At 39.1% G+C, this 15,890-nt stretch overlaps 1 protein-coding gene across 1 annotated transcript; it reads left to right on the top strand.

Moving 5' to 3' along the window:
• The first annotated feature begins 643 nt into the window (after positions 1–643).
• Positions 644–11,057, top strand: lyplal1 (lysophospholipase like 1). The gene is made up of 5 exons (XM_088307021.1): positions 644–747; positions 1,121–1,220; positions 2,805–2,974; positions 8,841–8,956; positions 10,762–11,057. The coding sequence occupies exons 1-5, from the start codon at positions 663–665 to the stop codon at positions 10,996–10,998; spliced, it is 708 nt and encodes a 235-aa protein (XP_088163147.1). The 5' UTR covers positions 644–662; the 3' UTR covers positions 10,999–11,057.
• Positions 11,058–15,890: the final 4,833 nt, after the last annotated feature.

A 15,890-nucleotide genomic window follows, 5' to 3' on the forward strand; every position in this document is an offset into this window, starting at 1 on the left:
CTCTAGATGACTGGACCATTCATCCTCCTCTTGTTGAGGTACTGGCTCGTTAAGGTTTTGACAAGGGAGCTGATTCCGCCAACAATTACAACTTGGCAGTGGGTGATTCTGAAAATAGACACTTATAGGAATGTACAGTAATGTGCTTGATGTGACAAGTTGTTCAACCATGGTGCGTGTAAAGACTAGTACGGTGAACTGCAGTGAACATTTTGTGGGTGTGAGACTCATTACAATACATTTTGATCAACTTAACATACGCAACTGATAATGTCTGAAAAAACACGTATTTGAACATTTGCAACCTGTTCAAATAAATGAGCAGTGACACAAAAGAATAAGTAATGAGTAAATAAGTAGCTTTGAGAAATTCAAATCTGACCAGAGAAATGTACCAAAGCAACTGAGAAAAACTGGAATTCCAAACCATTTCTTCTTTTTTAAAATTATTGTTACCTGTTTTGTCTGTATTTGAATGTGCGTATTTGTATTTGACTGTGAGGAAAAACTCATGCTGTGTGTATATATATGTAGTATTTTGTGCGAATGTTTGATACGAATTTTAAAATAAATAAATAAATACATAATTAAATGAATAAATATTCCATCCCATGCTGCATCGCGCACACTCTCGCGAGATTACGTTACTCGCCGTTGCCGTCATGGCTGCTATGCAGAAGCTACGGAAGTGTGTTGTGTCTCCCACCGGGAAGCACTCCGCGTCGGTTATCTTTCTGCACGGTTCAGGTGCGTTGCCTCAGAAACTCTCCAGGGTGCATGAAGTTTTACTATCCATTTATCTTTTTAACAGTCTGACCGATAGTTCAAAATTGCCAAGACAGACCATTGACTTTTTTACGGATACAGTTATTAGAAATACAAAAAAACAAAAACAAACTATATGTAAATAGTGTAGCATCTGTTAAGGAATAAATAGTGGCGCTTGAAACAGATGTGGAACATTTTCACGTAATGTAATTGCAGCGTATTTACACCGAGCATGCGTCCTAAAGTTAATCATATTGTGTAAAATGATAATAAGGTGTTGAAGAGATCATGATATTATACAGGATACAATCTCAGTTCTTCCCATGCTAATGCACTTAATTTCCATGCCTAGGTGACACTGGGCAAGGGTTAAGAGCCTGGGTTCGCGATGTGATGACGCCTGGTCTGACCTTTGCTCACATCAAAGTCATTTACCCCACAGCCCCTGCAAGGTATGGATTGTGTTTGTTTGTTTGATTGTCAACTTACCAAATATGTCTTAAAAGGCACGACAGTATTCTTTGAAATAGTCATCTAAGAGGCGTTCTGAAGCGTGCAAATGTCTAAATCAGTCAGACAGGTTCAAAGTGGATATTAAACAGTCGTGCCAGCTTCCTAGTACAAAGTCTGTGTAAGATCCGATTGAGTCCATGTGTGAACTGAATAGGTCATTGTCGAGAGAATTCACAGCGAGTGAGTGGGCGTGCTGTTGATGTTTTGATCATGTGCCTGGAGCAAAACCAGGAACATTGGCGGGCGCTGATGTGAAATTCATTTGCGACTTACTTGGTTGTTTATGAGAATGTTATGACCTAACTGTGTGACAGTGTATTTTTAAAAGAATTTACAAATCCTAGATGTAATATTGTCTTTTCAGAACCATAATATACCATAACTACAGTGACAATTTGCAACTGATCTTAAAAATGAAATGAAGAAATGCAATCAGTGCACACTTGACTGGATAATGGGGCATGAATTTGTCTTTGCGTGTTCTGCGATTGGCTGGCAAACAGTCCAGCGTGTAGCCTGCATACCACCCAAAGACCCCTGGGATAGGCTACAGCATGCCCGCGACAATCATAAGGATAAGCGGATCGGATAATAGATGGATGATGGATGGATGGAAGGAAGAAATGAATTGGGTTAGCCTCATGTTATTAGTTTTGGCTAGTTCAATCAGAAATAGATATAATAAATAGAGTTGGTGGCCACGGGACCACAGAATGGTGGTGAGGAACAAGGGCAGCAATAAATTCAGCTTTTAGGTCAAATTAGTTATATAATACGTGGACAACAACTGCATGCTAATGAGGACTTTATTCATCATAGACAGCACGACTGGTGAAGAAAAAGTCGGCTCACTCGGTTCGGTTGACCACTAAATATGGTCAGCGCAAAAATTGCTTCCTCAATACTATAATTAATCATTTTAAAATTATCTTTACCGCACCTATAACCAGTGTTTGGCCTTCTGTCTTTTTGCTCATTTTAGCTGAGAACGCACTCTTCTGGTGACAAATGTTAATGGAAGATGAAGATGGCTTTACTTAGCTGAGCATAGCTTCCTGCCTGTGTCTCGTTGCAAAGCCCTGAGTAGTGATGATTGTGAGTGTAAAGTGACGTAATTACTGTGGGAAAAAAATAAAAAACAGGCGAGCTTGACTTTTTCGTCGCGTCCACTGCCGGTAATCGCAGGTGCCTAGATGGCCGCAAGAGACACTTGAACTGGCGAGAGAACCAGCACAACACCAGACAATGGCTTATGGGTGATTGTTACAAATATGAACAAATCCGAGGACAGCTAACATTTGAGAAGCAATTGTAGTCTCACTTTAAAGTTCTGCAATTGCAAAAAAGTTAGAGAGCAATTTATACCTGCAGCCAGTAGAGCACTGACATCATTGCATGTCATCATTTAGGTAACAAAAAAACCTTTAATAATATTGTCTGCTGTAAATGAATCAGTCAAACTCTATAAAATAAATAAGACAAAATTACCATGTTACTTACTGCCTTTTCCTAATCCCAATCAGACCATACACACCTATGCACGGAGCCCTGTCCACTGTTTGGTTTGACCGTTTCAAGATCTCATACGACAGTCCAGAGCACCTCCAATCCATTGACGCCATGTGCAGCACTTTAGGGTCCATCATTCAGGACGAAGTCAGTGTTGGCATCCCCAAACATCGGATAATCATCGGTATGAATCTGGTTTTATTAGTACAGTACATGATCCATGTGTTGTATTTTTCTTATTCTATTGCTTGGAACTGAAGTGATTTACATTAGTATCGCAAGATGCATCATGCAGAAACGGGTAGGGCTAGATGATCTTAGTCAAAATAATAGTCAAGATTATTTTGATTGAGATAATGGTTGGATGGATGATATCACCAGAGCTGGCCGGGCACTTGACCCTTTTATGCCAGTCAGTCCCCCGCCCTCCGGCCTTATTCCTAAAAATTATTGCCCCCTAACCCCGTTCCAAGGAAGCCCCCAAGGACTACATGAGATGGCTGCTGGCCTGTTAACAAAAATAATAAGTCACTAGCTGTGGGGCATTGGGATTTTCTACAAATGTTGTAGAAGTGATCATTTGAAAATGCCAACACTGGCAAAGATTCACAGAAAAGTGTGGCAAATTATTTATCTGTTACCTAATAAGTGTTACTAACAAGTGTTTCCAAATACATGGATATCATTAATTATTAAAAGTAACATATAACTAATAATATATAACAATAACATTACTACGGGCAATTTGAGCAAACTGGGAGCTTTTTGCTTTAATTTGTACCCAGTAGCTCTCAATTTCAAAATGGTTGGTGACCCCTGCCACGGAGGATTCAGTATTAATGTGAGAATACCGATAAATGTGGTGATTTAGGTTGCGATTATCACGATTATACAACTCCATAACAAATCTGAACCGAACATAAATAATATATAAAATAAAATACAAAATACAACACAAATGTCCAATGGCCAAATAAATACCATTCAAAATCACTAGCACTATGTTGTACATCAGAATCAGAATCAGAAATCCCTTTATTGTCATTGTACTCAAGTGTGCAACGAGATTAGAGAGCTCCCCTCTCCAGTGCAATACAACACTAATTCAGATAAATATATAAATTAGATAAATAAGAGAATAGTTAGTGCAATGGAAAATAATACTGGATAGAATATTAGTTTCTTTTCATTTTTATACGATTTAATTGGGTTTTCTAAATAGAATGTGTGTTTTATGCCAAGTCTCGCTTACCCAAAGTCAGATGGGATAGGCTCATGCACACAGACGACCCTAACAAAGATAAGTGGTTGGTAAATGGATGGATTGTGTTTCATAAATAAATGAAAAAAAAAGATCGTATGAATTTGCCATTCATTTCATGGACTTAGACGGAAAAATACTATATACCAATATCTGTTGTTAACTGGATATACAATTACCCTAATATATTGAGATATTGAATGTTGTCCATTATCACCCATGAGTAATGACTAATTCATCAATTACAAATGTGTCTGTTACGGGTCTGACACTATCTCGCAATTTTGCTTTGCCTGGCAATAAAAGATGGAGGGAAAAAAAGCAGTATTTTTGTAAACTCGGGGTCTGAATATTGCAACATGAATTCAATTGAATGATTTATAACCATTAAATCACCTCAGTAAGCGACTTAAAATCCCTCCCCTATGTCAGCTCTTTTTACTTTGGCAGTATGGCGGCGATGCAATCTGTCAACTTCCAACACTACTACTTTGTCTGGTTTACTCACTCACTCCCTTTCTCACAGTATCTCTTTTCCTCTAATTCCCCTCCCCTTCACATACACAAACTCGCACATAGTCACAAACCTTACTCCCTGCCTCCCATGGTCATGATATAAAATAAAGAATGCAACTCATCAAGTTACCGGGACCTTTTATATTCTGCCAACAGTGACTAAAACGTTTGTAAAGTCATTTCTCTGCCCTAAAAAGCTTTTTGCTTCAAATATTCCGCTTATCAAGCCCATCTAAATCACTGTGAAATACAATGAGTCGGATGAAGTACTATAAATATTATGACTGGAGTAAGGTCAGAGTTCCCACAGGAAACATATGGGAGGCCATCAAGTGTTTTAATTTCACCAATTGCTAGTCGCCCATGAAAGGAGAAACTATTGAGAGCGCCGGGGAAAGGGTTAACCTTCAAGTCGTGAAATCATGAAGGTAGTGCTGCAGGAGAAGGTGGGGGGTGGAGAGAACTGTGTGAAAGACGGAGTGTGAAGGGCCAGAAAAGCTCCCAAACTCGATTCCCAAGTACTGTAAGTGAAAAAACATATGCTCATGGGAAAGTGCTGAAATACGTTCTTACTAAATCATAACATTTTGTCATTAACTATAAATACTCAGTGGATTCACTTGGCTGTTCTGTCGAAATGCAGCCGTGTGTACCCAAAGTGCACTTCTCTGGCTGATGGACAAGCGCTCAAACTTTCTATGGAAACCTTTTTCTGAGGGGCAGGCTGCTGTTTCACTGTGAGGAAAGGGAATTTAAAACACAATATATATTGCATTCATGTCAGTATCGTGCAATGGTGCATTTTTTCAATATCATTTATCCATTTTAGAATTAGAATTAGAATTAGAAATCCCTTTATTGTCATTGTACTCAAGTGTGCAACGAGATTTCTCGTGTTCATTTGTCGACCTTTTTTAGTGGAATACGTGATGTTTTTATAGTTGTTTAAAATACCCTTTCATTAATTTTCCTTATACTTTCAGAATAGCCTCCTGTATCTTTTATGCAAAATGCAGCAAAGCGCATTGCCACAACTGTGTGAGTTCACTCAAGGGCTGAATGATTTTTGGAAAAAATTGTATTGTGACTTTTCTGACTGATTGGTTGGTTATTGTGACCTGCTTAGTGAGGCCATTGAAAAAAAAACGCAGCTTTGACTATCTCGAAATCACGTCTTATATTGCGATTTCGGGACCAAAACGGTAAGTCATTCAGCCTCAGTTCACACTGTAGAGTGACATCCACAGTCATAGAGTTTGATTTTATTTGAGTGCTAGCAGAGGTAGGAGAAGTGGAATCAGGTGTTAAACTTAACACCCAATTTTGGGAAAATCCACTTGCACATACTTAGAGCTCTAATACTAACTCTTAAAAAACACTGGGTGAACTCAGTTTTGATTTTCCACATCGGAGATGTTAATGATATGATAGTGAATGTAGTGTCCTGAGCTTAAAGACACAAGACAAATGATGTACCGAACTTCTGTAAAGAGGGCACAGTGATGTGATGTGTGATACATGTGATTTTCACATCTCCTCCTCATTCTTCTTATAAATTAAGCCAAGGCTTTCTGTTGCGACTTGTTTCCATCCAAAGCACCAGGCTACTACCTGTTTGGTAGTTTAGCAACCAGTGACAAAAATGCCCCGGCTTGTGTTGGGCCGCCGTCATCCTTGGGCCCTCCTGTGCCCGAACCATAAATGAACATCCCGAAAACCAAGAACAGTGTTGAAAAGGGCGAAAGAAAAAAATCTGGATTCAACGTAATATTTAATTCTGGTATACTTCAGAGGGCACACCGTGCAACATTTGCAGATTGAAACACCCAATGCCTGACAAAGTTCAACTCTAAAATTGGGCCAAATTAGATTGACCCTGCAATGGTAGTAGACGTAATGTACTAAAATTATGTGTCACACCTCTAAATTAACCAAAAGAATTTTGCCGTTATGTCGCCTGTTTTTGACTGCCGCTGTCACACGTACTGTACGTTGTTGGTTTTTACCAGTTTTTCCACCAAATGTAGCATTCACAATAATAAGAAAAAAAATTAATGACAAAAATGTTGGTGGTAGGAGCTATAGCACCCCCCAGCGCTCCAAAATTCTGCCCATAATTCTTCAAAGCGTTTGCTGTGGGAGGACTTGACTGGCCTCCCAAAGCAATGAAGTAGAATGTATTTTGGACGCGGAATTTGATCAATTCCCTTTCCATTTCAATGCTAATCGGGGAGGTTAAAGAAAAGTGGGAGTTTATTTGTGTGTGGGAGAATTTGACTGGCCTCACCAAGTTATAAAGTCGAAAGTGTTTTTGACAAGTAATTTGTTCAATTCACTTTCCATTTCCATTCTAAGGCGGTTAAAAGTATTTTCTTTTGCTTTTTGAGGGGTTACTGTTTAGAGATTTGTGAAGTCTTTAAATACTTTTTTTTTCATTTGCTAAGTACACTTATTATGCACAATTGCACCCAATTATCACTTTTTTAACTTGACAGTTTATACAGAAGTCCACATTTGCACTCTCTTCATTTCCCTCTTCTTTCTTCATTTAGCTCTCTGACATGATTTTGGGTCCTTGGATATTTTCCCAGATGTACACAGATGTGGAAGATTAAGGACAGACTTGGACGGCTTATTATAAGACCAAAAAGTTGATGATGTGGAACTTACGATTCATTTGTTTTTTGTTTTGTTTTTTTCAGGTTTTTTTTTTTTTTTGTGAGTCAGGTATTTTTTTCCCACCAAGTAAACGCGTAGTATAACATTGAAAGTGAAAAATAGACAAGTTTTTAGCCATAGTTCTGGGAATGTACTGATACACTGTCTCGATTGAAGTTGCAACGGGTAATTGATTAATCAACAACTAATCAAGTATCACCGTTTAATTTGAAATCGTTGGAATTACTGCCCCTCAATAGTAAATATCTTAGCTTTCTGTCGTCCTCCTTAAAAGCAGACTTGTTATCTTTGTGTTCAATCAAAAGTAAAACATTTGCAATCTGCTTTTACTTTGGAAAACAATGATCGACATGTTTGCCTTTTTTTCTGACATGTTATGGAACAAACTAGTAACTGAATCATAATAAAAAATGCTCTTGTACATTTTCTGCACTCTAAATTTGAAAGAATGTCCTGTTTTTGAATAAAGGTAAGACTTTTAAACAGGGGTGCCCAATTCCGGTCATCAAGAGCCCGTATCTAACCTGTTTCAAGATTCAAATGATTAGGCTGGGGCTCTTGAAGACCGAACTTGGGTCCCACTTTTGAAATGTGATTCAGCGATTAATCTCCGAAATAATCAACATATTAATTGCTCATTAAAATAATCATTAGTTGAAGGCCTAATATTGATACTGTACGTCTTTACTACCACTTGGCCCTTATTATGCCAATGCAATACTACGGCGTCTTTACCAGCCTGTCACATCGTCACTGTCCTGTGAAAAACACATCTATCCAATTTTGTGATTTTTTTTTTTTTAATTATTTTGTTGAAATGAAAAAAATGTATGTCTGTTTATCATAGGACAGTGACAATATGCTCTACTATTCTGATTTTCCTGAGCATCCAATCTTCAGTTTGGCAGATAGCAAACAGTTCTTCTAAAATAATCAATGTGTGCATGCTTCAAGTTGTTTTTTTTTTATACTCACATTTGAAGTTCACAGTAAAACTTACACTAAATAAAGAGATTTACACGTATATTTAAACAACCACGTATCTTGGGCTCACAAAAGTCCCACCATTAGCTTAATGTTAACGCGTAACGCAAAACAGCATAGTCGGGTTGATGAATAGCTTTGATGTTGCTGTATAAACTTTTAAATAAGAAATGCTGTGTCCGAATCCAAACAGCACCGCGACATAGAGTATACAGGAAAAAAGGATATCATAATAATCACAGGTTTTATTCTTTCTACTCTGCGAAAAAAGAGTTCAATTACTGCAGCTTTGCGATTTGCAAAAGTTTAGTGTGTCTGTCAACAACGGAGCTATTCCCGTTTGTTCAAACGACACCTGCTTGCATCTGTATTTGGCTGAATGTGTGTAGCCAGATGTTCACCTAACTTATGCTGAGTGATGAAAGTTATTTTTAATTAAAGAGATATTCCAAGAAAGAATAGAATGGAAGAATAGAGAATGGAATAAAATTGTTGTACATGTACTTGATCTGAAAGAAGAAGTTCGGGTCCTTGCCTAATTCTGAAATAATCACAGTGCTTCAACTGTTTTTGTGACTATTATTTTTCTCTTTGTCTCTCTAAATACAAGGTGGCTTCTCCATGGGTGGCGCTCTGGCCCTCCACTTGGTCTGTCGGTATCACCCTGATGTCGCTGGGGTTTATGCACTCTCCAGTTTCCTCAATAAAGACTCTGTTGCCCTCCAGGTATAACACATCAATTATACAAAAAGGCACTGCCTGTTATTTCTGGTTCAATTTGTGTTCAAAGTGGTTTCATCATTGTTGTGTGTGTTTTTTCATGCCACATAAACAAAGTGACAACATGCATAAACAATTTGAAACCTCCTTCGACCTCCCTGGGATACAGAACAGAAGGGTTTTGCATAAACGTTATGCTTCAAGATGAAATTACAAATGACTATGATTATCCAGTTGCCAGAGTAGTCGCTGCCATATTTTCAACAAATTATATAAATGGTTACCAGATACACTGCAACGGAGCTATGGGGGTGGGGCTGCAAGGGCACTGGCCCCCCTATTTTTTCTTCCAGTGCCCCTAAAATTTGAAGTTGGGGTTACTGAGCTCCTTGTTAAAAAAAAATAATTAATTAATTAATTAAAAAGCATGTTTTGAGCCATGGATTTACCCCTTTAAAGACTGTATTGCAATTTATATCATGGACCTCCAGGAGTCCAGAGATTGGCAAGCCATTTGTTTCATTGAATTGAAAATGATGGCTTAACCGTTTGCGCATGTCCTCGAGCTTATACTGTAGACAAGACAAGGTATGTCAACTCTTTAGAAATACCTGGATTTCAACATTTATTGGTCATGAAATGTGATTTGGATCTTCATCAAAGTAACAATTGCCGAACACCTTTTTCTTAAACTAACCAACGAGTTATCTGTTGCTATGGTGTAAGATTTGTTTATTTTTTCAAATGAAATGTTTGCGTGTCCAAACAATCTACTCAGACTAATGTGCTTTACAGTAGATGTCGCACAGATCACATTTTTATGATGAATTTATATAGGAATCCAGGTACTGTGGTCCCTTGACATATAATCTTCGATTTGTTCCCCGACCTTGCTCGGGACTCAAATCACTCATATCTCAATTAATTGTGCCCTGTGGAAGTTCTCCCAACACTACACAACATTGTATGTCTTGCAAAGCATGGAGTATTAACACAATTCAATAGAATGTAAAGTTTGTGCATCTTGATTTCATGTGGAAATGCTCATTGACAGTGTTCACGTTCTCGTGTGTATGCCACCAGGGGGAACTTTATAAAAATACATTCATAAACAGTTTCACAACTAAGTGACTCGGTAGGCTGCAAGAAGAGTAGATTTTTTTGCATATGATAAAGAATATATGCCTGTAAGCATTGTTGTATCATCTGCCTACGTGTGTTGCTGCTGCCATCTAGTGGTGGAGGGTCAAATATTTGCTCGCAACATTGGGCAAAAAATCTGCTGAGCGACGTTAATATGATCAATTGGGTCACCTGTGAGTGGAAGTAATACTGCATCCATTTTAATGCTTGTAGTTCAAGTCAAAATGTTCTGTGAGGAAACTTGGTAACATTGACTGAATCGCTAATATAGCCACATTCAGTGCCATGCCAATTTCAGACTTAAGTTCTGAAAGATGCATTTTGCAGGGGCTCTGTAGGGGAGACGGTTGTCCGACAGGACACCTGGAAGCACTCTGGTCCGAGGATGCATTGGGCCTAGTATTGGTGGCGCCAGTAAATCTATACTTCCGTCGGTTGGTCGCCATCTGGATGTTATTCCTCAGTGTCTTTGCTGTTAGAGTCAAAAGGTCAGCTTTTTTTGCTGATTGTCGTGGAATATACAACTAAAAGAGGGAATTATAAAAGGCCTTGTGGGCGCCCACGAAAAATCCAACTTACTCCAGTGTAGTCAAACCACCTTATTTATGATTCATTTTGAGCAGTCACACCAGATCTGGCTCTCACTTTTATATTTCTGTGTAATGAAGGCAGTGGAGGAGCGGGTCAGAGCAGGGCACTCTCTCCCGGAGTTGCTCCAGTGCCATGGGACAAGTGATGAGCTGGTACTACACCAGTGGGGAAAGGACACCTCGGTTTCGCTACAGAAGGCAGGGATGAAAACCGCTTTCCACTCCATACACGGTCTCAACCACCAACTCTCACTGCCAGAGGTGGAGCTGCTGAAATCCTGGATTCTCCAAAAACTTCCACCCAACTCCTCTTGACCCCTGTCATCGCTTCATTGTGTGTAATTTTATTTACGCAATAAATGTTTAGATTTTGATGTGCGTTTATTGTTGCCATTCTTTATTTAGAAACTATGTAAAGGTTTTAATAAAAACAGATGAATGTCATTATTTGGCATGTACTCGACACTATGCAATTCAAACTCAAATGTATTTACAGCACAAATTGTGAAGTTCAATTCCCTTAACGTAGTCCAATTAGGGATTCAACATTTTTGGAAAAATCCCCATTTATATATCTCCTTGATCAAGGATAAGCAACTTAAATGATGAATGTAATGTAAACAATTTTTCGCCAATGCGACCAGAGCACCACATAGGACATCCTAAGCAGTTAAGACAAAAAAAAAAGACAGGAATTTGTCTGTCATTTGTGGGTTCGTTGTCAGGTGGCAAATGCAAAGAATGGGCCGAAGGAAAATGCACCCCTAGCAAATCACAGAATTGTCCTTCGGATGCTGATTCTCTAGTACGGAAATCGATACTCGTCTTAGAAATGAAAAGCAAACACCAGACATACATTTTCCTCTCACTTTCTCTTTTACCTTTGTTTGACTCACAGGATGAAATCATGAGGCTCACTGACACTTTGCAACTATGTTGATGTGATTTGGGGTGGACGACGGGTTGAGGGAGCTGCATGAAGGCAGGAGAAGTTCATCTTCTTGTGGCTACATGAGCAAATGGGGCTTTTGCATGTGAAGGTGGAGAAGTTGGAATATTGGGGAGTTGCCGCCAAAACAAACACAAGGAGCTTAGATTTTCACTCTGGCCCCAGTCACTGATTACTTCCAGCAAGTGTGAAAGAATGCTACTGTGTGGAAAGCCAGCAGTCAAACACTTCATACCCCCCTCTTGTGAACTTGCCTACCTCCTCCTCATCCCTCACGACGCCACCTCAATCGCCTCAGTATGCATTCTGTCGTGACGCTTAGGTGAAGGGAGCCCAGGTTGCCTATTATGATAACAAAAAAAGTTAGAGAGGAAGAAGTCATATCTTCACATCTGCCTTCCCTTTCTTGAAAACAGTTGAAGCCAACAAGCTTTTTTCGACAGCTTATTAAAATAGCTCTTTTTTTCCAGCACAAAAAAAAGTTCCTTTTTCTTTCACTTATCATTTCTCATATTAGTTCTTTCCGCACTTCCCAAGTTTGTCAGACTCTTTTTGCATCACTCACTCTATCTCCCTTTGCCAAAAGTGCATCCCCTCTTGGTCAAATTATGGTGTTCTCCCTTGCTTTTGTGTCACAAGGAAGGAATGCAAATCTGGACATCTTGTGGACTACCGAGGTTTTTTTGGCTTGCCAGTTTCCACTGCTCAGTACTTTCCATGTGGAACCGCTCCAAAGTGGCCAGGATAAAGAAGGAATTCCCGACCGAGGGAGTTAAGGTGCTGACAGATTCCAGATTGCTCATCTGACCGCACCCCCTCAGTTTAGATCAGAAATTGATGGGATGATCACAGTACGAAAGTTGTAGCCACTATACTGGCCAATGTGACATGTTTTCTTGGTAAGATTAGGTCAAAAGTATAAACTTGAAAAATAATTTTCAAAAACAGTTGGAAACTGCAGTGTACTGAATCCCCATCAGAAATGTGTGTAACCTCGGTTCAGAACCTCCAGTGTTTTATTGAATTATTTTCTCAGCCCTCGTAAAAATCGTAATATATATTTGAACGCAATATATATAACAGTATGTATATTTTTTCAAGACACGTTTGTGATTTTTTTTTTTTCCAGAATATTTTCATTTTCCTTCACTTGTCTATCATTTTCTTGTCAAATGGCTGCCACAATGTGCAGCAGCACAAGAGTCTGGAGAAATTCCTCATAATAGTTGGCAAGATGCAGGGAGCCGGGCAACCGTTACAATGATGACTCGTAGACCACCCTGATGTTCAAAGTAAGCTTCTCTTTTTTCATTTTTTTTTCTGTAATTCCAAAACGCATCAGATGAAGAGCTTCGGTAAGACGCCATGAAAACATTTGAGCTGATTGACCCTGCGGCAACACCATCAGGAGCCTCAATTCTGGCGGTCCTCCAGCTCTACGCCCCTTTCCTAAAATTATACCTCATCAAACCCCTTTGCAGACTCTGGGGCAATCGTGCCATACACAAATCATTAAAGCACTGTTTTAGCTTAGCTCATCACAACCAAAGTAATTCAATTTACCCTTTTCCTCTTGCCAGAGGATACGCATTTATGGACAGCAAACGCAATGTTAACAAGGCTTTAAAACGTTCTCTGTTTATTGGATTTAAGCTACATTGAATAAACTTATTAAATGTGCTCGGCATTGTTTGCATTTGAGATTTATATTTGTTCTCCAGTTCAGAAGAGATTTTAATAAAAGTGCAATTTTATATTGAGAAACCTCACAATTGGAACGCTTCAAAGGCTGTACAACTTGGAACCTGAACAAAGTTTTTGCCATTGAAAATATGGTACAAAAGTCACGTAAAACTTTGGCTGTTTAAGTCAGTGCTAGCTACTAGCATGAAACAGCTGACGACGCAGTTGCTTTAGGAATATTTCAATATTATAATGTTTTGTATTCATTAAGGCAAACCTTTTTTTTTTTCATTTGTGTAGGGGTTAACATTAAATAGGGCAAATATGCGATGAACATTTTAGTTTATTACACGATGTGTCTTAGTTAAGTTTACTGCTTTAAAAACAGGTAAGTGTTAACTTCCTTTTGACTTGTATGGCCATTAAGAATGTTAATTGAAAAATCTTTCAGTTAAAGAGTATATGATTCTGAAATACATTTGGTTTTCATTCATCCTTGTGGGAAAAATTCCAGCATCCAGGAATGGAATGTTTTCAACACTCTTCTGCCATATACATGAACGCTCAGTCACATGTTTGGACACATTTCTCAGTCAATAGCACTAAAAAGTGAGTCCAGGATTTTTACCTGGTAATGAATAACACACAACACATCTCTTTCGGTCCCCTTCCTGGACATTGCACAGGAAATGGCAAACTATTTCATGTCACTATTCGGCTTATCAAATTATTCATATGTATGCTGGGGTATTAAATACTTCAATTTAGCTTTCAGCAAAAAAAAAAAAATCCTGAAAGGAAACCTTGTATGAAACATAGCAGTGGTATTTTCATGATCTGGGCCTGTCTTGCTGCATCTGGATCGGGTTGACTCGACATCATCGATGAAACTAAATTAGGTAATTTACCGGAAAATTGTTTCAGAAAATGTTAAGGAAATCAGTTAAATGAAGTAAGTGGATCACGCAGTAAGACCAGAACTCTAAACATGCACGTTGTTCCAGCGTGGGACAGTTAAATGTAATGTTCTGAGATAGCCAAATCAAAGTCCTGTCCCGAATACAATGGAAGGCAGCAGTTCGTTTGTTAGTTAGTTGCTCTGTACGAAAAAAAAATGTGGACTAAAATGTAACGAGTTGATGTCATTTCTGCCTACATCACAGGTTTTCGTAATTGTCACCTGACTTCAGTACAAGCAACATGTGTTTGGTGAACACTTAGTAATGGTGTGAATGGTTATGTCTCTCTATGTGCCCGATTTGCTACCAAGTCTGCATTCTGACATGAAAAGGTGACATTTCAAAGTAAGGTCAGGTAAGTTTGTTTTAATAACACAAGCGTGCCCCTGCGATCGTAAAAGGGATATGCAGTGTAGAAATTTGATGGATGGATTTTGTGTGAAAAGCGGCTCACACAAAAATATGAAAGGCCCGGTCTGTTTTACGTTACATACGTACAAGTCAACGACTCATACGCTCATCAAAACTACATTTGCTTCAATACAATACATATTGCGCTTTCACAACAGCTGCAGTTTATTATATTTTATCATATGGTAACCTAGGACACACACCAGTAGTAGGTATTATTTGTACTGTTGTGTGCATGTGTGTGTACGTGTACATGTGCTGCTGCGTGACCACAATCAGCCCCTGATAGGTTTCCCTGTGATTGGAATAGCAGCCGGGCAGCTGCTAGCGTTCACTAAAGGAAGGAGGCCCGCTGACTCGAGGACCCGCGGGGGCTGTCTTGTTTTTCTATGCTGTTTTGGGGGCTTGGCTGCTAAAGTACTCAAGGGTGACAGAAACTCTCTCAATTTCTTGAACCGTGTGAGCCTTTATTTGAGAGGGTTTGACTCGCTGTTGCCAGAAAAAACTTTGATGATACAGTGAGCAGGGACCCAATGCAGGATAAACACTAACCCCTCCAATCACAATATGCCCCTCCCGAGTCTTGCTTATTTTGAAGAGGGCTCACATTGAAATTTTGTCCTATTAACATGATTAAATCACAAAGCACCGCAAGCACTTTTTCCGCTCCTCCTCTTTTCCAATTCACAAATGGCTTCTGCCTGAATGTTAAAGCATGGAACCCGATCACTGGAGAAAATAATGTATCTTATTGTTTTCCAATCTCTGCCCTCGACTATCACACTGATTCAATTTAGGGCCTTTCGGAAGGGTTTTGACATCACAGAGACACTGCAACTTCTTTGAAGTTCAAACAACTACCGGGAGTAGACCCCATGAGTGGGCTCACAGCCAACATATATATTATTCTAACTTTCTCTTGCCATGAGACAGTGGCTCCTCTGTGCTTTGAGAGTCCCAAGATGGAGCTCCTCCTCATTTACACCCGCCATCATTTTAACCCCTGTCCCAGCTCAGCAGCCAATAAAAGAGCTTTTTACTTTTACTTGGTACATATTATACAGAAAGCTACACTGGCGGGGACTGTTTGACCTTCCTTAAGATGAACCTAAGAGTCATCTTTAGGTTACAAAAGCACTTAATGCATGTTGTTCATTTTGCAATCTTCTTTAGGTTAGATCAGTGCTTCTCAATTATTTTATGTT

The sequence above is a fragment of the Idiotropiscis lumnitzeri genome, chromosome 10 (assembly GCF_059441095.1).
Source record: "Idiotropiscis lumnitzeri isolate Australia: NSW breed Sydney's pygmy pipehorse chromosome 10, RoL_Ilum_1.0, whole genome shotgun sequence".
Classification (NCBI taxonomy): Eukaryota; Metazoa; Chordata; class Actinopteri; order Syngnathiformes; family Syngnathidae; genus Idiotropiscis; species Idiotropiscis lumnitzeri.